Below are 23,592 nucleotides of genomic sequence, written 5' to 3' on the forward strand. Positions count from 1 at the left end.
TGTAGCAGGACCAGGGCAGCAACTACACAACACACCTTCCAACATGTTTCAAGTCCGTCAAAACGAGAATCGCCAGCCGCTCGGAACAAACAGGCTCCAGAACGGCAAGCTGGGTGAGGAGACACCGACCGCGATAGTGAAGCTGTGGTACTGACTGAAGTGTTATCAGGCGGTGGACAAGCTCAGTGGGGTTCAAGTGCGTTCACCGGGCCAACTGGCGGCGCGCCAGGGCTACCGACCGCGCAACCACGAACCAACGGCGGACCCGCATCGAGCTTTGCGCAAGCAATGGGCAACTCACAGCCGCACACGCCGCTCAACCTTGAGTAAGTCACGGCTATGACATCGAGATACGAGGACAAAAGGAGACTGTTGGGGCAGCGCAAGGGCCAGCATCGGCAGCAATGCGCGCCTCGAGAGGCGCCTCTGTCGAAGAACGCATGCTAATTGTCTATGATTGCAGGGAGTTCCCGTCATTGTCCGGCGCACCTCAGGCACAGCAAAACACCACCGCTCAGCAAATGTGGGCGAATCCCACCCTACGAACCACCCCGCACACGACCATCCAACGACCGCAAGGGCAGACGTCACAGCAGGGACAGCAAGGTCAAGCGCCAAATCAACAACTACAGAGTCAAAATGAGGAAGACTCGCCACAAGGCCCATTTGGTGGTGCTGGTGACGACTACCGATTCGGTGGGCAGGGAGGGGTTGGACAGCTGTCTGGCGGTGTGCAACCACAGACAGGCAATATCGAAGAGTTCCCACCCCTAGGAAACAACGCTGCGGGAGAGATTGGCCCTGATCGACGAGCAGGTCTGATTCAGAACGCAGCTGCATTTGGGGCGGCTCCAGGCACGAGCGCTTTCCCAGGGCTGGGGCAAACACGGAACGGCTTGTCTAGTCCAACAGAGAGCCTAGGTAGCCGACCGTCGAACGTGACGGGTGGCGGCCTCGCAGGTGCAATGCGAGCAGGAACCAACCAACAAGAGGTGTGTACCAAAGGCCGTTTCAAGGCTTGAGCTAACTGGCCCAGGGTGGTCAACGAACAGGACAAGCGCCGGGGAATCTATCTTTCCTTGGTTCCAGCATGCGAAGTGGCGGCGATACCACGCCAGTAGGGCAACGGCCTCAGCAGAGTCAATTCGAATCGGGCTTTGGCGGAGATGGTGTGGGCTCGCCAAACGCTCAGCTACCGTTGCATAAGAAACTTGCTGAGATGACTGATCAGGAGCGTTATGGATTGCCGGGGCTTTTGTCAATGATACCGCTCGAGAGCCCCGACTACTCATCGCTGGCCATGGGGCAAGATCTGACAGTGCTAGGACTGGATCTTAGCCGACCTGAGTAAGTGCAACAAACTGTTTGTATGCATAGAATCTAACACGAATAGTAACTCACCCTTACACCCAACATTCGGCTCACCCTTCACAGAATCAAACGTCAAGCCCGTAATACCGCCGGACTTCACCCTCCCAGCGGCATACACGGTCACGAACGTCCCGCCCCTACACTCGAAGATGGCTAGCTTCTCTGCTGAGACTTTGCTAGCTATATTCTATCAGCATCCGCGCGATATATTGCAGGAGATCGCTGCAGCCGAGCTCTACAACAGGGATTGGAGGTGGCATATCAAGCTACAACAGTGGATGATGAAAGATCCTGATCTACCAGCGCCCATCCGTCTGTCACCAAAGGAGGAACGCGGGTGGTATCTATTCTTCGATGTCACAAACTGGAGACGCGAGAGGGTATGTACCTGCAGTGAAATTCTGACCGACTTGAATTAATAAATCTGCAGAGGGAGTTCGAGCTCAACTATGATCATTTAGATCAGCGCCATGGCAGTCCTGGCATGACAGGGGCGATGTAGTAGGCGCTCGTGATATTACGCTGGTCAAATGTTGCACTTACAGGGAACTGCTGGCTGTGAGTGTTTGCAAGGTAGTCTTGAAGAATGCTAATACCGGCGCTTCAATTAATCGACTACACACCGGGCTCTACTTTGCACGCAATATTCCTTCCTACGTGAATGCTGGTTCCTGCTGATTTTTGAGCAGAAGTTCTCTTCAACTTTGAGCACGTGCAGCTGATCTTCGCACTTTGTCGCGTCAAGGCTGCTTCTGTATCCCAACGCGATATCCTTCTCTATTTCGTCGACTCAACTCAGTCAGGCTTCCGTGATCTCCTGAAAATCACCGCCATTGGGCTGAGCCTCTGTCGAGCTAATCCGTGTCATCTAAAGCTGGTACAGGGAAGGGACATCCAAGGTCATGACGTCTTCTTGATCGTTAAATGTTAGCTACCATGGGATCACTACTAGACCAATGAGACGCCCAAAACTGTTGATCTGGATGTTTCGCTGGTTGTTCAATCGACGATGTTCGTTGATTCTAGGGTTCGACCAATGCACACCACCAATTGAAAGCTTCACTAGGATTGAGGGGGATGAACCACTGCCTATACCCCACGGAGGCACAATCGGTCCCTTGATTTCCACTGGGACAAAGTGAGCGACCTCTGAAAAGCACATACCCCGCATATTCTGTTCGGCTCAAGCGTCATTAAGGCGTTGTCTTGCGCATTCTTACTGCAAACATAGGGCCTCCCCTATGATTTTCATGGTGTGAGCTGGTTTGTGCTTCTCTTGACTATGACCCAGGGATTCAGAGATCGGCTCTGCGGTAGGTTTTCCTAGCTCCAGGTATATACCACGAGGCTGCACAATGCTGCACATCCGGTTCTGTCCACCACAGAGCCGGGCTCACCATGGCAGGTGAGGCGCCCCTCAGCCCGTCGCAAGTAAGAAGAGATGGACGATGGCGACCCGTCAGACACAAGACTGCTCCAAGTATCAGACCACTCCCTCGCACCTCCGACCCCCAACGAAGGTCATCGCTCAGAGCAGTGTTGAAGCGCAAGCCGTTATCGACCATCAGCGAGGACAAATCGCCCTCGCTGAAAAGTAACAGCACAGTCAGCCTTAGGCTCAACATCGCTCTACCATACCAGTCGTCCGTATTTTCTCACTCCTCCGACCACCTGCTCTACTTTCAGCCAAGTCAACAGTTGCAGAATTTACAGTCGGTCAGTTTTCATTGTACTGATGAAGCATACGAATCCATGCCGAGACTATACCGGACACAAAGCCAATGGAAAACATCGCCAATAAGATACTATCAATTGAGCGATACCCCAGTCATCCAAAGATTGATGGTCCATGACATGGATGCGTATGAGACGCACTCGGAGTCTGGAGGAAGCCCCACAACTGCTAGGGAGGATTTACCACGAGAGGCGATTGCCGATCTTTTCCACAGAGTCGAAGCATACGAACGAGAACACCCAGAAGTTGTCAGAGATTCCGGGAAAGTCTGGGTCCGTGTCAACTCAGTCGGTCACGGCCTGACCAAGACCTTCAAAACGATGAGTTCGCTACGCAAGAAGCAGACCTTCGAAGCACGCATAGGACATAGCGTAGCTGTGCAGTCTCAGCTGAGGGTCTATGAGAAGCCATCGGGTACGAAACGTCTGAAGATAGCTGCGCACGATTGCTGGAGAAAATTTAGGAACTGGTCAACTGGCAAGAACACAGAGCCATGGGCCAAAGAGAATCTCATCCAGAATCCGTACCGCATCCTGAACTCCTCAATCGTTTCTCTCCCCAAGAAACGCCAACCTCGTTTCAGGAAGCTCTCGAGAGCGCTCAAGTTAGAAGAAAGGACAATTGGCACAGAGTGCACAAGGAAAGCGAGACGGGACAGCAAGATGTCCATCGGCGAGCAGCCTAAACGGCGCAAGTCGAGCTTGTTCCTTGATGTTTATTCATCAGACTTTCCAGACAGTCCCCTTCGCGATTATGTGGTAGCGTAGGCGACAGCGTCGCTCGGTCGGAATTGGCACCTATGGGTAGACATAGCGGTGATTTCGGAGCTTATAATGCCACGAAGCCAATGCAGTTTTTTTTTATCAAGATGACATACGTCGTGATGCGATCATATCAGGTCACGAAATGCGGTCCATAAGCCTGCCTCAAGCCAATGACGTACCCCTCAGCTCCACATCAACAACCAACTTAAACATCAGCCGAAGCTCAAGTGCACATTCCTGACCCCGACTTCGTGAGCAACAAGCAAACGAATCTACGAATTGAGGCTTCCACCATCGGCGCAAATCCCGACCTCGGACTTTACACCTCGTGTCGAGGATTTGGGCCCCTCCGGCATACCCAAAGTAGCAATCTCCGCACCGTGGCGTTCCCCTCATTCCCCAGTCAGCTGCATTCACCCGCTTCGACCCCGGATAATAAAACCAATTGCCTCCCCGGTCGCAAAAATGGCTCCCAAACGTGCTTTGTTCTCCCTAAACGTAGACTCCGAAACCGATCACGTCTATCAACGCATCAACGACCACTCCAAACCCGGAGAGAAGACCAAGGTCATTGAACACTCAGGATCGACTGTTGGCCACACGGATCTGCAATTCATCAAGCCATTTGAGAATCTCGTTAATCGAACCGTCGAAGGTGTCGAAGAAGGAACAGGCAAAAAGATCCACAGCGCAGAAGGCGAACTCACATACTCCAGCCAGCGCAGCTCCTCAGGGGCCGGTAGCAGCAAGACAGTAAAGGACTCGACTCTTTCAAAGCGCCGCATTGAGAAGCTATACGACACCTCGGACCTTTAATCACCTCGACCAAATACCCTTACAGTCGAACGAAAGATGTCTTCACAACCCCTCCGCATTGCCATCGGCTGCGACAGTGCTGGCGTCAGCTACAAGAACGCCATCATCGCCGACCTGAAGAAAGACTCCCGCGTGTCAGACATAACCGACGTCGGCGTCCCCGAAACAAGCGACGACACCGCGTATCCGCACGTCGCCGTCGACGGCGCCAAACTTGTTGCTGAGGGCAAGGCCGACCGCGCGATACTGATCTGCGGCACTGGGCTGGGTGTTGCCATCAGTGCGAACAAGGTCCCTGGCATCAGGGCGGTTACGGCACACGACTCGTTCAGTGTCGAGCGCGCGATTTTGAGCAACGATGCTCAGGTGCTGTGTATGGGTGAGCGTGTCATTGGGCTGGAACTTGCCCGGAGATTAGTCAAAGAGTGGTTGGGTTACCGATTTGACAAGAGTAGTGCGAGTGCGGCGAAGGTAGATGCCATTACAGAACATGAGAAGAGGAACTTTGCGGGGCTGGACAAGGTTGACAGTGTGACAAGCTGCTCGTAGGACGGAGTACAGGTTGCGTCACCACAACCAATCCGAACTTTTACTTTGAAACAACTTAGGAAATACTCGAATCGATTATGATCCACAAGCATGACATGGCTATATCAATCTACCAAGAGAAAGCGTCCACATGCAACTCGAGTACGGTCTTACTTCCTCTCCCCAGCCCGGCCACCACGGCTCGAACCTCATCGCACATTCCTGCAGGCCCGCAAACGACGATGCCAACCTTCTTATAGCCAGCGTCGACCTCCCTTTGCAGCAAGTCTTTGATAGCGAATCGTTGTCCAACCAACACCTGCTTGTCGGCGACATTACTGAGAGCCGGGCTTACCTCATCCACCAGCGCCTGGTCAGGGGCTTTGACGCTCCATGCCAGTTTGACATTGGGATGAGCAGAGAGCCACCCGAGCAACCCAGTGATACCGATACCGCCACCGAGCAACAGCAAGTGATCAGCCTCCAGAGCATCAGCGCTGGCAGAGTGAGGATACGGCCCATCTAGAAAGGTGAGCAGCCGAGCGCTGCTCTTCAGTACCGCCGTCATGCCAGTTCTCTTCTTGACGATGAAGGACACGCTTGCAGTAGACAGCAATTCCGTGACATCGCGCGAAACGAGATTCGCCGGTGCTTTATCGTCTACAGATACTTCCTTGGTGTGACTGTTGTCCGACGTGGAGTTGGTCGAAGATGCTGGTGCATGTGCTTGCCTGTGGTTCTGGAACAGCAACGACGAGTTGATTGAGAAAGGATGGTTCTCCCACGGCGAGATCGGGTGCAGAGTCGGAAACCCAACGTAGCCAATGTACCCCGGTTTGCTCGCCCACCGCACACCGGGAATATCGATGCGGACGTAGCTGTCGCTGATTTCGGTGACGTTGGCGTACAGCATCCCGTTCTTCAAGACACGCAGCACGCGCACAGCCCGATCGAAGAACCACACCGCGATGGCGGCGTATAGCCAGTTGTCGTAGAAGTTGTAGCCCCATCGCAGAATGACGTGGTACCAGCAGCCCACGATGACAAATACGGCAAGGATGATGTGAAGGACGAGGAAGACTTCGTATGATAGGCGGCGGAACCAAAGAACGCTCAACACCAGCATGGCACATGCCAGTACAGTGGCGACAATACCCCACAGCCAGTATGGCTTGTTTTTTTCGGCAGCATAGCCGCCGCTTCCCTGATAGGCCATCAAAAGCGTAACGCTATGGATGATGGCTTGTAAGGTGAAGATTCGAGCGATCCAGCGGTGCAGCAAGAGATATGTACCGTACGACCAATTTGTGATCCAGAGCAAGAAGTTGTTGCGGCTCGAGAAGAGAACAACAAGCGGTAGAAGAGCATACCCAATATGCCCAGTGCGATAGCCAACGTAGGCGAGCATCTCATCCCTCTTCAAATAGTACCATGCATGCGGCTGTGAACTGCCATAGCTTATTGAGCTCAGAATGATATTGAGGGCGAAGAAAACGAATATGAACGCGGCTTGCCCGACCGTGGGTGCATTGCCAATAAGCCAGGGCAGCGGGCGAACATGATACGAGCCGATTGTGGACGGGTACACGACGTATGGTTTGAGCCTGTCGAGCAGGCTGGTCGTAAACGGTAGCTTGCGGGATACGGTGCAGAGGATTGGAATACCAATACCCAGAGCCACAAGAACAAAGCTACAGAAGGATCAGAAAACGAACCTGTTGAATGCCAGCGGCTCAACTTACATATATCGAACTTGGAGCATTTCGATGTGATCAAAGAGCTTGTTGAACTTGAACTGCCTGTTATAGTCGAAGTCGCTGAGCACCATAGGCATGGTCATAACTTCACCCGAGCTTCCATTGTACACCATGGTGACGGTCGAATTGCCAAGTTGCTCCAGTGTCTCCGAGTAAGTCCACTTGGGCACAATGCCAGTGATGAGCTTCGTCGCCCAGAACTCCTCTCTTTTCCAGACTGGCACGTCTGCGGTACATCTTGTGCTCATGCAGTAAGCTATGGTCTCCAAGAAAGGGAGGTTCTGCGCTTTACAATCAGGCGTTGGCGCTTCCGCACCCATCCCCATGTCCATGTCCATATCCATGCCCCCATGGCCGTCAGTAGAAGAGTCGCTCGCGTCACACTCTAGAGGAGTCGACGAGACTGCATTATAGCAGGAGAAACCGCAGTTAGGGTCGTACCAGGCAAATCCATAGCCGGGGAACTTGTTCGACACCAGATGCGAGTGAGCTACGGGGAACGCCTGAAGGAGGATGAACAGCCAAAGCAACTCCATGGTAGCCTTGTCAGTGTGAGTACGAGATGCTCAGTGAGCCAAAGATATCGGAGGTATAGTCAGGTCAGCGTCTGCATGCATTCAAAATACGTTCTACATCTGATCTGTATCTGCTGCGGCGCGGTCGCAATACAGCCCTGGAACCCACGTTCCTAGAACGGTCCAATCAATTAATTCATAAATGAGCAGATTGTGAGAGACTTTGCAGCCATGTTCGAAAGCGGCCCGTTTGCGGCCAACGATCTTCTGATTGGCAATGTCAAGTGCTCCTGCCTGCAGATGAGCATGTTTGCGCGCATTCGGTTGCGGACACGCGATTGTACACTCCGCCAAACGCTAATGGGAGCGGGTAAAGATGGGGACCAGTAGCATGTACACGCTAGACTCTAAGCAGGAAGCTCTAGGCGTGATCAAGGTTAGCTCAGACTCGCCTAATGACTACCCACCCCTTGGAGGCTGGCATGTCGGTTTGGTACGCACAATATGTCCTCGCAGCTCTTGTATCTATCGAATCAGAGTGTGGCCGAACAGAAGCAACCTTGGACTTCAGAGCAGTATGCTCCAGACGCTAGACGCTATGGTTGACATAAAAACAACACTGTGAGTTGTATCTAGATGCCTCTTTCGCCGGCCGAACGATGTCTTACGAAGGCTTCAAGGGTCTCGGCTGTACCTCTAGGTTCGGTCGTTTCGGTTTGCGAAACACTGGGGACGTCTCACGAGGAATTGCCGAGTCTAATCAGCGCACGATCATGCTAGCCCTTACTGGGTCAGACTTCAAAGAAAGACGAGACAGTAGAAGACATGTTCGACAACTATACTGCGAATCATCTCCAAAATGGTTAAGAAATTCAGCAACCGAAGTTGCTGATCGCGGATCTAGTAGAGTCCGTTAGTCGTGCAACGTCCTACATACATACGACTCGTCCCCTACTCTAACACCAAATATGCAGCCAGGTCACCCTGCAGATAGAACCCACAGAGCGGGTTCTAGTATAGTGGGTCACTCAGGCCCGCCGATATCGAGGCTCCCGCCGCTTGCTCAAAAGCCACTGAAGATCTGGAGAACGGGAGCTGGGGCGTTGAAGACTATGTTTATTTGGGAAGCGGCCCTTCGTTGGCACATGTAGGAGCCGCGTCAGCAGGAGGACGTCTCATCATGCAGGGCATCACATGGCGTGTCATACTCTGTTCAGATAACTGAAACCGGGATAGTTGAATTGTAGAGACTACCTAAAGGCACCTGCTGAAGCCTGCTATCTATTCCAGGACCCTCTATGCTATCAGCCAGAAGGAATGTATGGGGTGAGTGTCCATTCAACTCGCAGAAGGTGTCATCTTAGTTAGCTGAGAATGGTTAGTAGGGATCCATACAGATCATCCCGGCGGTGTGCTTACACTTTGGCTCGTTGTCGATGGCAAAGACCTTGCCCTTGGTGTTTGAGGCGTGGGTTCCGTAGGAACGTTGAAGGTCCATCTCCTCGGGTGTGAGATCTGCTTGAGCAGCATTGGTCTCCGCAGGGGGCCAGGACGCCTTCCATGGTTGGGTCTTAGAGTCGATGGCAAAGATCTTGCCTTTGGTGTTCGAGGCATGGGTTCCGTAAGAGCGCTGGAGATCCATCTCCTCGGGCGTGAGTTCTACTTGGGCAGCGTTGGTCTCCGCAGGAGGCCAAAACGCCTTCCATGGCTGGTTCTTGGAAGCAGTAGAGGACGACATTATGATTTCGAGAAGAGACGTGTGAATTGAGATTGATATGGGTCAAGATTGTACAGGATGAGGAGCTCTTTTCTACCCCTCTCTGTTCGAGATGATATCTCGTTTGTTCTAGCCGAGAGATGCTATTTGGACCACCCTGCACATACATGTATGCCGATCATGCATTGTTGCAGACAGATATGCCGGTCGTGAGCTTATTACAGACCTTCATCCGAGACGTTGAGTGTACTATCCTCAATCCTAGTAACACTGACCAGTGACGTCCAATAGCTAAATGCCACACGCGTAAGCTTGTATATAGCAAAAATCTCTCAAATGCTCTCAAAATGCATACCCCGCAACACTGGTGTGTCACCTATGCAATAAAAGCATGATCACCATTGTAAGCAAACTGATATCATCAAGAAAGCTCGCTGAAGGTTGCTGATACGAACATTTCCGGAGGGTTTATATTAAAGCAGAAGGTCATAGTTCGGCAGTGATGCTCATACGGTTAGTGTAGTATCTACCCAGACAACAGAAATGTGTAGGGTGTAGATAGTTGAGCAAGATATGCATGCTGATGACGAATACTGTTAGCATTAAGCGGGCCTTTAACATCTGGTTCAGCACTTGCCCGAGAGCAACATTGACTTAGAGCCACACCGTACAATCTCAAATTCTTCTTACCAATATCATATAAACATGGTTCTCATATTTGAAGACTCTCACGACACCGTACAAACAATCCGATACGCGGTCGGCGACAATCCAGCATTGCAGCACGAGAAAGCGTACATCCTGAACTATGATACACCACCAGGCGTTCCAAAGAGCAATTTCGTCATCGACTACTACCCAGGAATCAAGATTCGCAACCTGCGAACGGCGGGACTGAGTTTCCAGACAAATGGCATAATGATGACTGAGCTCGATGGCTGTATGCCGAGGGCCGATTTTGACGACGAACACAAGGTAGAGGACTTCTACCTCCCCCAAGTACATGCGGCTCTTCGGAAAGCATTAGGTGCCGATGAGGTGTACATATTTGATTACATGATCCGGAAGCGCGCCGCGGCTTTCCCGTTCCAACCAAAAGGAAAAGATAGAGCTCCTCAGCCTGCGCTATCTGCCCACATCGGTATGTCTCATCCTACGCTTTTTGTGTAAGCACTGACACAGAGCCAAGATTATACCACAAACGAGATCAAGGGAAGAGTAGAGAAATACTTCAAAAGCCGATCGGAAGAATTCAAAAGCCGTCATTTCCAGATCGTCAAGTGAGTCCTCCTGTTTCCACTTCTTTTAGTAGCCCTCACTGACCTGTTATACAGCGCCTGGAAGCCCTTGCACGGTCCACTGCGAGACTACCCAATGGCGTACTGCGACGCGAATACGATGGATCCCGCAACAGATCTCCTGTGCGTGGATGAAGTGTTCCCAACCGTCGCCAACGAGGTGTATCAAGTGTTGCATAACCCGAGGCATAGTTGGTATTACATACCGGAACAGTCGGAGACGGAGATAGCGATCTTTGCTGGATACGACTCGAAGACAGGTCAGGATATAGCTGTGCCGCATTGCGCGTTTGATCTTGGTGATGCAAGCTCGGGTCAGCCGCGACAGAGTATCGAAGTGCGCGCTTTTGCATTCTACGCGAGCTGAATAGAGATATACGGGATGTAGCTTTGGCAGGATGACGCGCCATGACTCCTCAGGCCTTCATTATGGCTCGTACGACAGCCATATTTGGTCTGTCCAGGAACAACTCCCAAAAGCGACGATCTTGTCGTATCACTTCTGCTTCTTCATAAGGAACGAGGGAAATCTCCGTCAAGCCGAATTTCTCGTAGATTTCTGTAGAGCCAGAATAGATGACTTCAAGCGATGAACCGATGAATTTTATCGGAGGCGAACTGTTCAAGACACAGAGATACTGTACCCCACCAGGTATATCTTTCAGCCATTCGCAATAGCCTCCATACTTCTTGCTCTCCAAAGCAGGACTCCACGGGTCTGCATCACGGACGCCGATGAAGCGACCACCAGGCTTGAGATAGCCGACAATGTTACGGAACATGCCCTCCAAAACCTCCATGGTATCCGCGAAGCTGAAGATCCAATTGGCCATGACAAGATCGTAACCTTCCTTGCATAAAGGCAGATGCGAAAGTGGTTTCGATACATCTGCCTGGAAAAACCGCAACTTCTGAGCCAAGACCGAGTCTTTATCTTGAACGCATTTGCAGCCTTCGGCGAGCATCTCGCTAGACACGTCGACGACATCGATGGATTTTGCGCCTAGTGATATGGCTTCACGTGCATGCAGTGCTGTGCCGCCACCGAGATCCAGAATCGTGAGGCCAGTACAGTCTCCCAAGGCGATCTTGATCAAATCAGATTCGAGACGGCCGGAAGGCAGTAGACTGTAGTCGTCATATATTGCGGCGTATCTGTCATAGTCTTCTTGAGCTTGTTTTGATGCTGGCATGATGCTTTGAGATTGTATGCAATGAGAGGACTCTGAGCTCGAATTGGTGTTATTGGTGTAATTGTTTGATAGTGATCGGAGAACCACATCGCAGCTTGCTGTTACATGGGAAGATTGTTGCAGTCGAGAGGTTACAGGGTCCCCACCGCGAGCGTGTGATCTCGCTTCGGTGTTGCAGGGGATGCAAGGTGTCATACAAACGTGCTCAAAAAGACTCATTCTTGGAATCAACGCAGCTACACATACCGGAATCAACGCGAGGTCTGGTGGTGTACACATAATATGTTGAAATGAGTGTCAAGGCTCATAGTCGCCTGGGACATGTTACTGTTAGCAATAGATGCGGATAAATCGAGGGTCGGGGCATACCCAGGGAGACTTTAGCATTTATCGGCCTCCCTGTACGTCAAGAGTGCTAGAATACGCCTACAGATAGTACGAGGTTGATAGATGTCGCTTTCGTGGCTCCTTGTTCGCATTGTCGACGCAGCGCAAGATGCACAATCATCACCTTCCCTACCATCACCCTACCCAGGCGCGACAGGGATCGACCAGCGTACGGCGTGCCGTAGTAGCACGTTTCTGGCCATGTCCTCTGTCACCAGACAGAAACAGGAAGCGGAGCAAAGAGCGGCTCCATCGTGCCGTATAGTATTGCTTGTACGATTATCATGCCCATGAGCCGTATGATTTGCCCGGTTGACCCAGGACTGGCTGCTGTTTATGGACGCCGATGTACGTCCTCTCACCCCCAAACATATGCACACTCCGCGCAAAATGATCTTCGTCGTCCTCCTCCTTTATTAGTACACCATCCACCATCTTCCCTCTCGCCATTTTGACCGTTTCTGCCTCCACGACGGTCTCGATCCCTGCTTGCACTGTATCCTCTTCGCCCCAGGGCAGCGCGTCAATATCGATGTCCTTTTCTCGGCCTAGCAAGCACATTATGATGACCATAGCCCCGGCCTTGCTCATGACCTGATTAGCGTGTTTGCACCGGTCGTCGTTGCAACACTCAAGACAACCTTCTAAGCAATGACATGTTTGAAGGCGTTTACATGCCTGCGCAAGTAGCGCATCGACGTGCTCGAAGGCTTTCGTGGAGATGCCGCTCCCACTTGCGCCACCCTTTGCGTCATAGAATGTCATTCGCGCAGGGCGCTTACGTTGTGTTTCTTTCTTTGCGAACTCCTTTATGGCGAACTTGCATTCCGTGCGTACGTCGCCAGGCATACTAATGACGTAGTTGGGCATTAAAGAAAGAACAGAGTGTTCGGCTGCATGGATGCCTGCGGCGATATTAAGTCTGCGAGATTTGAGGATATCCATAGCTGATTTCGGAACGTCCAACCACATCCCTTTCGAGAAGAGGATGATTGGCGGGTTGTCCACCTGGACAGCATCAAGGATACGACGCTTTTTGTCAATCTTGAAGAAACCGTAAACCACCTGTTGGATTTTAATAGGACCGAAGAAAGCCTTTGATCGGGAACCGGGAATGCGCCGTATGGCCTCAGTCTCAACAGGGTCGATGTCTGTGTAGTCCCGCTGCTGTGTGGTCCAATCGACCTTGACATATTCAACCTTTGCAATCATGCGCTCCTGACTAAACTCCTTGACCAAGTATGTATTGCCTTGGTGCAGAAAAATTCCGCCATCGTAAATTGTAAAGAAGGCTCGTGAAGCTTCAAGCTCTTCCAAGACCGTGTTTTTTCCATGTGTGACATCGATGATGGCGAAGTGTGTATCCTCAGTGTCTCGAATGGCAACCGAGCGGGATGGCTGCGGCAAGAAGCGTTCATTACAATGATAGAACCCGTTAGCATCTTTACGCATGCGTTCCTTTGCAATCTGGTTTAGCAAGGGGCCGAAATACGCCGTGTCCGCTGCGACATTGACAGGCATCTCGTGAGCGGCACACTGGACGTGCCCTTCGAGCACCAACATATTCTCTAGATCGACCTGGAGTTCGCAGTTCGGTTTCGTGAATATTTCATCTGGGTTCTGCATGTAATATTGATCTGTCGGGAAGCAGTCACCGACCAGCACTGACAGAGAATCTTTGTTTCGTCTTCCCGCACGTCCGCTTTGCTGACGCAGGTTCGCAATGGTGTAAGGAAATCCGACCGTGAGCACACAGTCCAACGATCCGATGTCTACACCCAGCTCGAGCGCAGTGGTTGCAACTATACCAAGTAGCTTTCCGTCAAACATTTCTCGCTCAATTTGCCGCCGATCTTGTGGGGTATAGCCACCTCTGTAAGACATTACGCGTCCAATGACTTCTGTCCGGTCTAGATTTGCCAACTCTGTCTTTATTGCAGCCTGTAGCGCCTCGCACTGCTTTCGAACTCGACAAAAGGCGATGACTCTCACTCCTCTCAGGACCAGTTGGCAAAACAGCTTCGCAGTCTCTGCATTACAATCGCCTCTCCCTGATGTGGGATCTCCTGGGTCTTTGAATGGTGTGTTCCAGCACAAGAACTCCTTCCTGCCAGATGGTGAGCCATCAAAGTCTGTTAGTTTGACTGCGTCGACGCCGAAGATAGTCTTCATGTGGGTTTCCGGATTTGCAACTGTTGCTGAACAAGAGATGAACTTAACGTGTCGGTTACCCAATGCGGCGCATATCCTGCGTAGTCGTCGCATGATCATAGCAACATGAGCTCCGAAGAGACCGTTGTAAACGTGCAGTTCATCAACAACAACAAACCGAAGGTTCTGTAGAAATGTACGCCATGCTTCTTCTTGGGGCAAGATTGTAAGATGTAGCATATCTGGGTTAGTGAAAATGATCCTGCCTTCGTCGCGGATATAATCACGATCTGACATGGCTGTGTCTCCGTCGAAGGTCTCCACAATGATGTCTTGCATACCATCCATGAATCGTAGGAGCTCCTTCATGCTCTTTCTCTGGTCTTGTGCTAACGCTTTCGTGGGGAAAATGTACATTGCTCGTGTCTCTGGTTCTTGTTCCAACTGATGCAAAACAGGTATTTGGTATATCAGCGACTTCCCTGAGCTCGTCGACGTAGACACGATCACGTTGTTCCCCTCATAGAGATTGTTGATAGCTTCCGCTTGGTGTGCGTACAGCTGTGTGATGTTGCTTCTGTTATATAGTGCATTGACAAGGTTCTGAGACATGGCAAAGTCAAGGTCGCCATAGATGGGAGGCTGTGGGTCGAATACTCGATGGCCGTCGGGAACGATCTGTCCAGAATACCAGTCGAGACTCTTGATTTCGTCCACTATCTCCGGTATGGTTTTGCGCTCTGTCGGTATGAACGCTGGCAGTTTCGACGTTTGGGGCCCTGGGGTTGAGTCCTGATGTTCCGAGGGCTTTGGTAAGAATGCCATGGCAGACTCTTCGATCTTCTCCACTGCATCGCAGCTCTCCTCCACACACTTGTTCAGGAAAGCATTGACAGCCGAGGTGAACTTGACGTTTCTCTTTTCGATTAGGTTCATCATCTGCTTTTGGCTAAAGACAGGCATCTTCAGTTCTTCATGGCGCAACTTTTGAGTCGCTCTAATAGGTTCACCAGTCTTTGCATGCTGCACCTGTCGCTTCAGATCTCCGTCGACGAATTCGAACAGCAAGACCTCCTTGTGCTCGCCCTTGTCTGGCTCGGGCTGCATGATGAGGAAATCCTGCGCTCTTCGGCTCTTCATATTGTCCTCTTGTCCCATAAGATTGATCTGAAGCATAGCTTCGTCAACGTATGCAAAGTTGATAGCTTTTGGGATCAACGCCGTAATCTGCGCCACATCTGCGATACGCAATTCGCGCTTAATGTGCCCCTCGACGGTCGCTTTGAGGTTATCGAGAGTGGTCGCTAGCTGTTTGCGCGTGCAACAGAAGGTGTATACGAGATTGAGTGCGCGATGCACCTGCTGTAACTTCGAGAAGTGTTCGGGCCATGGTACCGTCGTCTCAACCAATGTCGACGAAGCATGGCGGATCAGAGCAGGCTTCTTTGCTTTTGTCGACCTTCTTGGCTTCTGGCCTCCATCGTGAGTCTTTGTGGGGACGTGTGTGGTGGTGGTACTTTCGGTGGCTGCTACGTTCACATCATCCGGGCCATCGCTCTCTAGCACGGCATCTACGTCCTGCGCCTTTCTTTTGCGGCTGCGAACAACCTTGTTCGAGACCGACGCTGCCTTCAATGGCATCTCTCGTGCATGCTGGTTGGGAATTTGGGGAGTGTCGAAGGTTTGGTGGCGGCTGCAAGAAAGATTGCCCAAAGCTGAGCATGAATGTTCCCGTCACCAGTGTTGGAAATCGATGACGTAGTTCATCGAAGCATCGATCGGGTGCAGCTTACAGCACGTATTTGAATAGCTGGATACGATGCGTATACTCCTACTTTTGTCCTCTTGATAGCCAACGACCTCCACACGAAGTCAAATCGGCACGCGCTGTCACGTGGCCCAGAAAAGTCCGAGAAGCGGGGCCGGCCTGCACATAAGCGTGCAATTAACCCTGCTTCAGCTCACCCGACCATGCGCGCAACTGCAGCCTGACATGCGCAGCACACAACGCATTGCCTTCTGTGTAACCCTCTCACACATGCCCGCCACTGGTGCTCTGTTGGATGTCGTCTGATGCGCTTCTACAACAATGGCATCACAAACGACGCCCAACGCTCCCGTACTGCTAAGAATCACAGCGCGGTCGGTCTTGTATGGGGGGCCGGCATGAGCACTTATCCACTTGCAACAGGCCAGATATTATTAAGTCTCACCTGTAGAGCCTCGTATTCTTCTCGCCTCTCAACGCCTTAATAGGTAAGCTTTCGAGAGGCTTACGGTCTAAGCAGAGCTTCGATCGTCAGATGGGGCGGATCCCCTCCCTTCATCCCTTGAATCGTCGGGCCCAATAGCCAGGGCCGAAGCTTGTTCTGCATGATTTCAGAGTACTTCATAAGTACCTCCGATCTCATATGCACCGCAGCAGATGTACAATTTTCTCTTGTGATATTCACCTAGTTCGAACTTCTTGCCCTTTGGGATCAGTGAGCAGAAAACGAGCTCTGCGTATCTTTGGCCATTCGTACTCGGATTCCTGGAACTGGCTCCCATCGACCTTCTTGTCTGTCTCTCCTGCACTCGAAATGGATTTGAAAACCGAGCAACGCATTGCCATTTACCGCGGAGCCGACCTTCCGAGCCAGTATACATGGAGTCCATTTGTCTCCAAATTGGAGCTTCGCTGCCGCCTATCTGGTCTCAAGTACATATGCGAGATTGGATTTCCCCCATCTGGACCGAAGGGTAAGGTCCCATATGTGGAGATCACTCTGCCTGGGCAGTCTTCGGTGTGGCTTTCAGACTCGACCCTGATCGCGAAGGATTTTGTCGACAAAGGCTTGCTGCGTAACTTGAACGCCAACTTGAACGCGGTTGAGAAGGGATATGATCTCGCAGTCCGCGCACTGTTAGAAGACAAGCTCTCTTTCTACGACACACATGAGCGATGGGTCAAAAACTACTACGTCATGCGAGACCATGCTATGAGCAAGCTGCCATACCCTGCAAAGGTCCTCGCTGGCAATTTGGCTTATCGAGGAATCATTCAACGACTCTACGAGCAAGGAACAGGTCGCTTTAGTGATGCAGACATAACTGCATTTACCGAAGAGGTCTGGCAAGCTATCAACGGGCTGCTGGAAGCAAGCTCCGAGAAGTCACAAGAGAAGGCTGAATGTTTCTGGGTGTTGGGTGGAGAACAGCCATCTGAAGCCGATACTTCAGTTTTTGGCTTCGTTGTGGCCAACCTTGTCAGCGATTCTGCGCCATGGAGCAGGAATCTGCTCAAAGAGGAGTTCCCTATCATAGTGGAGTACGCCAGGAGGATCCACACGAGCTACTTTCCTGATTACCAGATATGGAACTAGAGCTCGGTAGCAAAGACGATTGACAGCACCTTTCTGTACTCAAGGCGCATGTTCGATTTTCATATTGTTTCCTAACGTCAAACCCCTCGTGCAAAGATTTCTCAACTATGCAAGGCACCGTTCAGTACAGGTTTGGTTCCCAGACTCCATGGCAGCCCCACTTGCTGTCCGTTCTCCAGCCTCCATATGCCTCGCATTGGTCTCCACATGGCAAAAACAGCCGCTGGTGTCATTTCGTGTGCGCATTTGCGCCATTCATCGCTGGAACCTTGCACGTCGGTGTCGAAGGCTACCTTGAGCAGGGACTGGAACCCGAATTTTTCGTACAACGGCTTCCCCATACTAGATCCTTCCAACCAACACTCGAGATCGAGATCGTCTGCTTTGGTTAAACCCGCATTCATGAGGAGCGAGCCGATACCGCAAAGCCGATGTGCGGGATGGACCGCCATCCAATTTAGTGCTGGCACTACGTCAGCCAGGGTCCGAATTTAGGTGCGGTGTCGGAGTTTCAGTAGTCAGATAGAGGGTGATCTCTACAAGTCATGTATGGTCAAATTTCATGTTTGATGATCTCCACTTACCACAATGAGGCCGCGTCATCCAGTTTGCCCGCGGCTTGTAGACTTGATTCAAGATCGACTCGCAGAATTTTCGACATTCACCCTCAGGCCACCAAGGTGCTTCGAGCGTGGGTACACCTTTTGCAAAGGGATTTGTTGTTGATATTACCCATTGCGCGCAGCCTACAGCCTTTCCCGTCACAGTGTCGAGAGCATAGAGCCAGTGACTTGATGATTCTGATGTGTGTTGTTTCCAGAACCGCTCTTTCGACTCGATATGTGCAGCCTTGCGATGGGCAGACGTGAAACCAAGGACCGGAAAGAATAGTTGTAGGAAGGGTTCGTACGGTGTGTGGTTTGCCGCCCAGATCACGTCAAGTACCTCGTCCAACTCTTGCTTGGTTTCAACCTCGCGGACGAGGTAACGATCGCTCATGTCTGTTCCTTCAATGCCAACCATGGCGAAATCGGCGTCCTAAAGTAGGTTGTCGAGTTATTGACCTGCCGTCTTGCGAGAGCTACAGCGGAGTCGGAGATACACAAATGCATCAGGATTGGATGTCAGTAAATTACCCTGTTTGGTCGACCCCCCAAAAGAGGAAGGAGCTATTATGGTTAAGGCTGCTACCCTAGCGTGCCTCGGCGCGACGAGCCAGCATTTGGCAAGTCACACTTATCCACCAGCAAACATCAGATAAACCCCTCGGTTTCCAGGATCACGGTCGCACACGTATCACCAATGCCGTATCAGAGTTGTAACCTTCCTTGCTTTTCCCGGAGCTAAGATACCCGCGCGCTCGGCAACAATGCGGAGAGGCGGGACTGGAACGCGTCCCTAATGATCACTCGACCAGACCTCGGAGTGCGACCATGGCTGAGCGTAGTGCGCATACTGAGCCACATTGGCAGCAGAAGAACGTGATATGGTCACACCGGAGATGCAACCTTCTTCTGCCGCCAGTGCTGCTGCCTTCCTAACTCCGCTAGACCATCATTACCAACATTATGGAACGACCTCCCAAGTATCAACCTGTGAGCGCTGACGAAGAAGAAGAGATCTTGAGACAGCTTGAGGAAGAGAAGGATGGCATCGCTTGGGACAACAATTCTACGGAGATCATCCCGACCAATACGCGCAGTTTCGTTGCGTTCATGTCATTGCTGCTGCTGTCGCTCTCAGCAAACGTGCTGCTGGTGATGGACAATGCGAAACTTCGAAACTTGACGCACAGCGCTGGCAAGACTCCCTACAGCGGCCTGTCCTTTGACACTCCTATTACTTATGAACCCATTTCGCCTTATTGGAATCCTAATTCCAGCACTGAAGAAATGGATGCAGCCTGGGACGCAATCGACACCAGCCCAATGGCAGTTGCGCTCCACGATGACTTCACACGTAAAGTCGGACTGCCTCCATCTGGCCGATTTCCATGGGACACAGAGCGCAGCATCTACTATCTAAAAGGCATCCATGATCTCCACTGTGTGAAGTATATTCGCAAAGCTATCACAGTAAAGCATGACGGCGGCAATCAGACCTTTGACTATCACCATATTAACCACTGTCTGAACGGCTTGCGACAAGACAGTAAGTCTGCCTTGCACTACATGCATGAACTGACTGACCACTCAACAACAGTAATGTGTGCAGCTGACGACACACCCATGCCAGCTTTGGCTGAGCACATCGGAGCTGGTCAGGTCCGTAAATGTCGTGACTGGAACAAAATGACCGAGTGGGCAACACAACTGGACCGAAATGCTTGCTACAAGCTTGACGATTATCGTGAGGCTACCAATACCTTAGAGCAGTTTGCTTTCTGTCCTTCTGGATCGCCTTATCAGTCCGTCCAGCAAGCTTACTTCGATTACCATGGACACAAGGACCCGTACGAAGCTAAGGTCGATGAAGAGGTTGTGATCTTTCGATAGTGTAGACTTGCAGACCAGGAACATGTCCGCGAAAGCTTTGCACAGCACGATTCGTATGCAGGTCCAATACATTAGACTCTGCCGAATTGAATTCAGAACTCGGACTTTACGCTTACCTATTCCGATGACTGGCAGACGGAGCGTTGATCACACAGCCAAACATAGTAACAAGGGGGGCACAAGGTATGCGCCTTCGCCGAGTAAGGATCATTTCTGCATGTTCGGAAGAGAATAGAATGGGACCTTTCCAATCGGAACCGATTTTGTTCCTCTAATTTCTGCCAGGTGACGGAAATTAGACTTATGTCATGGTAAGGCTTCCGCTGCGCGTCGAGGTCACTTCTCCCTTACATGATGGCTGACCTGCCGCCTCATGTAGCGTTATGCACCGCCCATTCCGCCCCAATTCTCGAGGCGCATTTTCGCGCCCCAGCACAATCTCGGAACCTTGGGTTCCATGGTGGGATACGACATGTCAGAGCGACGACGGATCTGCAGTTCAGCCTCATCTCAGAAGTATATGAGGGCCTCGTGGAGGAGCTTGACGGTGCGATATTCATTCCAGCTGTCACTCCTGTATCTTTTTACATAAATATAAAGGTATTTGCAGGAGCGTTCTCCTAGTGGATTGTGTTACTAAGGCCTTAGTAGCTGATATTCTCGCCCGCCATGCGATCCGCTCTGATGGTCTTGCCCGTGCTGGCTCTGGCAAGCAGCATTTTGGCTGCGCCCACACCAAAATGTGGATCGAAGCATCATACGCTGGACATTACAAAGGCGATCTCTGATCTCATAAAGATCAACAACAGAGCTACCCCTACGATTGATACGACTACCATTACAAACCCGATCAAAATAGTCGACAGGGCCGTCCCTCCACCCTGGGAACCAGTAGACAATGTTAGCAGGATTGATTGTTGAGTTGTAAGCACGTTTCTTCTTGCTCGATCATGCACTTAGCTAACCACAGCTAGGTCATTCAAAGAGGCCTTTGTGTATCCCGTTGGTATTCTTGAGCTCTACTTGCTAGGTAGTCGGGTATTGACACAGACTGAAGTGCGGCGTGTTACACAGTGTGGATGAAGGTGGTCCTCGGTTGCAGCAGTCACTCGGAGTCTTTGATAGAACCTCATCAACGACAATTGTAACACTCAATATCTCTCGTCTAAACCGATCAGCATCATCTGACAACTCTGTACTTCCACCACTGAACTTCTCTCGCTTCCTCATGAGGTAGTACTCCAAAGGGTGCGCTGGCAAATGTTTCACGGCGGCTGGCAATCAATGCCTTCCAATCTTACTCGACAGATGTTGTGCCACCGCGCTAGAGATGATGTGTTGCAAGGTAACACCAGCCCTTGTCAGCCCTCAGCTAAACCAAATCCCTGCTACCAATGGCGCAACACTGTCCCAACCAAGATGAGACGGATTAATGGGTCGCTGTGGAAGCGATACTGTCATTCGGCTGCGCTCCTGCTGGCGCTTTTCGTCATACTTGCTTTATGAGCCAATGAAATGCGAGCCACGATCGAGACCACATCGGTAACACAGCCATCACTACAATTGGAAGCTTCGCCGTTGATCGACTTTGCTCGGGAGACCTTGCGTCGTTTACTGCACAACCATGTACAACAATGACCCCCTGCTGCGAGTTCGTCTACCCCTCTAGCTAGCCTGTGATGTTACGAAGAGCGTACTTGAATTGTCTGTCAGACCAAGGCGGATAAGGATATTGTTGTTTGTTTCTTAGGCGGTCTGGCGGAACCTTACATTCTCAAGCAATGCGCCAGATTGTTAACGCAAACGCCTCACCATAACGGTATCAGCACCGGTCGTTTAGACTCGTACGCCTTGACGCCTCGTCCACTCCCTCCGCGGCGTTCGCGTGCCATAGAGGCGAACATTCGACAAACGATGCGATGACTGCCATATTTGTTTCTTCCCATCATCCCATTCCGCGGCACCCGGGCTCCAGGGATGATTTGGGTCCGTTTTTGAATGTTGTGACTTGGATTCTCCTCATCACTTCTGCTTTGGCGGTGGTAACCAGACTTGTCACAAAGCGCGCACTGAGGCGACGAGTTGATGTTGACGATGTGTTTGTTGTCCTCGCTCTGGTAAGGAAGAGCCGTTACATAACATATATAGCAGACTGACGATTCTAGATTGCTAGCATTGGGTCAGGAGCATCTGTCAGCGTACAAGTCGCAAATGGCCTAGGTCGTGAATTCAGTGCACTGAATAGTATAGAGACCGATGCCTACTTCAAGGTGCGTCAATTTTAGCATCAGCTTCAACATTCGATGATTAACATGGTTACTAACTATCATATGCGTAGGCAGAGTACGCAAACAAGATCTTGTACATTGCAACCTTGGCACTAGCGAAGCTGTCCATCATATCACTGCTTATGATCCTCACCGCATCCGATAGACATCGTCACTTGGGGCTGGCCTTGACAGGCTTTATAGCCCTGTGGGGACTCGTTTCGGTTATTGCAACATCCTTCCAGTGTGGCAGCACGAGCCCATGGCGCCAGAATAGCGGCTGTATCAATTTTGTAAGTCGGTCATGCGCTGGCTATTTGCCTGAGCGTCGCTGATTTCTGAGCAGGTTGCTTTCTGGCAAGGCATGGGTGTTATCAATATGCTGACTGATCTGGCACTGATTTTGTTCCCTGTTCACGTTATCGTTACTCTGCAAATGAGTACAGCAAAGAAGGTTACCATACTCACCTTCTTTGGAGCGAGATCATTGTATGCTCACCATCTGCCTCACAATACCAATCTAACAGCACCCAGGGACATCGTTGCAACTGCTGTTCAAATGGCTTACATTGGCGGGTTTGCCTCTGACAATCCCACTCGAGACCTGTGGAAGTGGACGCTTGTCACACAGATCGTTGAGTGTATTACAATCCTGACTTCTTGCATTCCTTACCTTCGTCCGCTTCTCGAGTCAATTCCTTCAGGCCTCTACGGTTCCGACGAGATACGCCGCCGCGGTACGCCATCTGAGCTGGGTTATTCGCGCAGGAAAGACGGATCCTACCAGTTGAGCAGTACGGATTCAAAGCCGGATGGTACGAGCGCACAAAGTAGACCACAAAGCAAGAAAGGTCGAAATGAGGGTGGAATGAGACGGTTCCTGCCAATGCTTTCGCAGGACAGAACGACGCACTCTAATTCTGCTTCTGGTGTACCAGGTGGTCCGCGCAGACTCGATGGCCGAATAGATGTTGAAATCACAGCCACAAAGACCAAGTCTGAGAAGGAGAAGAAGTGGGAAACGGACAGTATAGGGAGCAACTCTAAGATCTTGAAGACCACCGTCGTTAGCGCTGAGTGGGAGGAGACGCTGCGACAGAGTCGAGAAGCTTCAGTCGACGAGATCAAAGTCATGCGATGAGTTATATATTTCAACACGAACCGAATCATCGGCTGCTCTTGACCTGACTTGATTGCTTTCCCATATGTGCTCGCCTTAATGAAATGCAAACG

General features: G+C 51.2%; 12 protein-coding genes across 12 annotated transcripts; 7 read left to right on the plus strand and 5 right to left on the minus strand.

Annotated features, from left to right (window-relative positions):
• Positions 1 to 43: 43 nt before the first annotated feature.
• C7974DRAFT_418843 (uncharacterized protein) lies at positions 44 to 1,873 on the plus strand (the record flags this gene model as incomplete). Its single annotated transcript, XM_046144183.1, has 6 exons — positions 44 to 113; positions 170 to 326; positions 464 to 992; positions 1,037 to 1,347; positions 1,394 to 1,751; positions 1,802 to 1,873. The coding sequence occupies 6 exons, from the start codon at positions 44 to 46 to the stop codon at positions 1,871 to 1,873; spliced, it is 1,497 nt and encodes a 498-aa protein (XP_045990965.1).
• Positions 1,874 to 2,656: 783 nt separating this feature from the next.
• C7974DRAFT_87668 (uncharacterized protein) lies at positions 2,657 to 3,982 on the plus strand. The gene has a single exon (XM_046147431.1). The coding sequence runs from the start codon at positions 2,770 to 2,772 to the stop codon at positions 3,871 to 3,873; it is 1,104 nt and encodes a 367-aa protein (XP_045990966.1). The 5' UTR covers positions 2,657 to 2,769; the 3' UTR covers positions 3,874 to 3,982.
• Positions 3,983 to 4,064: 82 nt separating this feature from the next.
• On the plus strand, positions 4,065 to 5,235 carry C7974DRAFT_370159 (uncharacterized protein; the record flags this gene model as incomplete). The annotated part of the gene is made up of 2 exons (XM_046139961.1): positions 4,065 to 4,609; positions 4,712 to 5,235. Exons 1-2 carry the CDS (start codon positions 4,336 to 4,338, stop codon positions 5,233 to 5,235), a joined length of 798 nt encoding a protein of 265 aa, XP_045990967.1. The 5' UTR covers positions 4,065 to 4,335.
• A 54-nt stretch (positions 5,236 to 5,289) lies between these two features.
• Positions 5,290 to 7,592, minus strand: C7974DRAFT_87766 (ferric reductase like transmembrane component-domain-containing protein). Its single transcript, XM_046147433.1, has 2 exons — positions 6,957 to 7,592; positions 5,290 to 6,905 (listed from the first exon to the last, which is right to left on the minus strand). The coding sequence occupies exons 1-2, from the start codon at positions 7,505 to 7,507 to the stop codon at positions 5,345 to 5,347; spliced, it is 2,112 nt and encodes a 703-aa protein (XP_045990968.1). The 5' UTR covers positions 7,508 to 7,592; the 3' UTR covers positions 5,290 to 5,344.
• Positions 7,593 to 8,708: 1,116 nt separating this feature from the next.
• C7974DRAFT_406627 (uncharacterized protein) lies at positions 8,709 to 9,327 on the minus strand (the record flags this gene model as incomplete). Its single annotated transcript, XM_046143161.1, has 2 exons — positions 8,906 to 9,327; positions 8,709 to 8,854 (listed from the first exon to the last, which is right to left on the minus strand). Coding segments are annotated over exons 1-2 (323 nt in total), but the record flags the coding sequence as incomplete, so codon positions are not given.
• Positions 9,328 to 9,862: 535 nt separating this feature from the next.
• Positions 9,863 to 10,702, plus strand: C7974DRAFT_87777 (uncharacterized protein). The gene is made up of 2 exons (XM_046147434.1): positions 9,863 to 10,344; positions 10,393 to 10,702. The coding sequence occupies exons 1-2, from the start codon at positions 9,909 to 9,911 to the stop codon at positions 10,485 to 10,487; spliced, it is 531 nt and encodes a 176-aa protein (XP_045990970.1). The 5' UTR covers positions 9,863 to 9,908; the 3' UTR covers positions 10,488 to 10,702.
• Positions 10,703 to 10,917: 215 nt separating this feature from the next.
• On the minus strand, positions 10,918 to 11,694 carry C7974DRAFT_381405 (S-adenosyl-L-methionine-dependent methyltransferase; the record flags this gene model as incomplete). The annotated part of the gene is made up of 1 exon (XM_046140583.1): positions 10,918 to 11,694. The coding sequence occupies one exon, from the start codon at positions 11,692 to 11,694 to the stop codon at positions 10,918 to 10,920; it is 777 nt and encodes a 258-aa protein (XP_045990971.1).
• A 501-nt stretch (positions 11,695 to 12,195) lies between these two features.
• C7974DRAFT_87780 (uncharacterized protein) lies at positions 12,196 to 16,080 on the minus strand. Its single transcript, XM_046147435.1, has one exon. It carries the CDS (start codon positions 15,871 to 15,873, stop codon positions 12,364 to 12,366), a length of 3,510 nt encoding a protein of 1,169 aa, XP_045990972.1. The 5' UTR covers positions 15,874 to 16,080; the 3' UTR covers positions 12,196 to 12,363.
• A 734-nt stretch (positions 16,081 to 16,814) lies between these two features.
• On the plus strand, positions 16,815 to 17,597 carry C7974DRAFT_418852 (uncharacterized protein; the record flags this gene model as incomplete). The annotated part of the gene is made up of 1 exon (XM_046144184.1): positions 16,815 to 17,597. One exon carries the CDS (start codon positions 16,815 to 16,817, stop codon positions 17,595 to 17,597), a length of 783 nt encoding a protein of 260 aa, XP_045990973.1.
• Positions 17,598 to 17,698: 101 nt separating this feature from the next.
• C7974DRAFT_438122 (uncharacterized protein) lies at positions 17,699 to 18,596 on the minus strand (the record flags this gene model as incomplete). Its single annotated transcript, XM_046145238.1, has 2 exons — positions 17,699 to 18,060; positions 18,182 to 18,596. The coding sequence occupies 2 exons, from the start codon at positions 18,594 to 18,596 to the stop codon at positions 17,699 to 17,701; spliced, it is 777 nt and encodes a 258-aa protein (XP_045990974.1).
• A 569-nt stretch (positions 18,597 to 19,165) lies between these two features.
• C7974DRAFT_438123 (uncharacterized protein) lies at positions 19,166 to 20,092 on the plus strand (the record flags this gene model as incomplete). The annotated part of the gene is made up of 2 exons (XM_046145239.1): positions 19,166 to 19,748; positions 19,800 to 20,092. The coding sequence occupies 2 exons, from the start codon at positions 19,166 to 19,168 to the stop codon at positions 20,090 to 20,092; spliced, it is 876 nt and encodes a 291-aa protein (XP_045990975.1).
• A 1,471-nt stretch (positions 20,093 to 21,563) lies between these two features.
• On the plus strand, positions 21,564 to 23,588 carry C7974DRAFT_406639 (uncharacterized protein). The gene is made up of 5 exons (XM_046143162.1): positions 21,564 to 22,209; positions 22,258 to 22,362; positions 22,431 to 22,652; positions 22,706 to 22,848; positions 22,894 to 23,588. The coding sequence occupies exons 1-5, from the start codon at positions 22,012 to 22,014 to the stop codon at positions 23,498 to 23,500; spliced, it is 1,275 nt and encodes a 424-aa protein (XP_045990976.1). The 5' UTR covers positions 21,564 to 22,011; the 3' UTR covers positions 23,501 to 23,588.
• Positions 23,589 to 23,592: the final 4 nt, after the last annotated feature.

The sequence above is a fragment of the Boeremia exigua genome (genome assembly GCF_020726555.1).
Source record: "Boeremia exigua strain MPI-SDFR-AT-0100 chromosome Unknown C7974scaffold_16, whole genome shotgun sequence".
Classification (NCBI taxonomy): domain Eukaryota; kingdom Fungi; phylum Ascomycota; class Dothideomycetes; order Pleosporales; family Didymellaceae; genus Boeremia; species Boeremia exigua.

What these genes read in the sequence shown, in the direction of transcription:
- C7974DRAFT_87766 (XM_046147433.1), bottom strand. Translation starts at nt 7,507, where the DNA reads ATGGAGTTGCTTTGGCTGTTCATCCTCCTTCAGGCGTTCCCCGTAGCT. An exon ending in ATGCTCCAAGTTCGATATAT is followed by an intron (nt 6,906 to 6,956) that starts GTAAGTTGAGCC and finishes ATCCTTCTGTAG; the next exon opens with CTTTGTTCTTGTGGCTCTGG.
- C7974DRAFT_87668 (XM_046147431.1), top strand. Translation starts at nt 2,770, where the DNA reads ATGGCAGGTGAGGCGCCCCTCAGCCCGTCGCAAGTAAGAAGAGATGGA.
- C7974DRAFT_87777 (XM_046147434.1), top strand. Translation starts at nt 9,909, where the DNA reads ATGGTTCTCATATTTGAAGACTCTCACGACACCGTACAAACAATCCGA. An exon ending in TGCGCTATCTGCCCACATCG is followed by an intron (nt 10,345 to 10,392) that starts GTATGTCTCATC and finishes CACAGAGCCAAG; the next exon opens with ATTATACCACAAACGAGATC.
- C7974DRAFT_87780 (XM_046147435.1), bottom strand. Translation starts at nt 15,873, where the DNA reads ATGCCATTGAAGGCAGCGTCGGTCTCGAACAAGGTTGTTCGCAGCCGC.
- C7974DRAFT_406639 (XM_046143162.1), top strand. Translation starts at nt 22,012, where the DNA reads ATGACTGCCATATTTGTTTCTTCCCATCATCCCATTCCGCGGCACCCG. An exon ending in TGTTTGTTGTCCTCGCTCTG is followed by an intron (nt 22,210 to 22,257) that starts GTAAGGAAGAGC and finishes TGACGATTCTAG; the next exon opens with ATTGCTAGCATTGGGTCAGG. An exon ending in AGACCGATGCCTACTTCAAG is followed by an intron (nt 22,363 to 22,430) that starts GTGCGTCAATTT and finishes TCATATGCGTAG; the next exon opens with GCAGAGTACGCAAACAAGAT.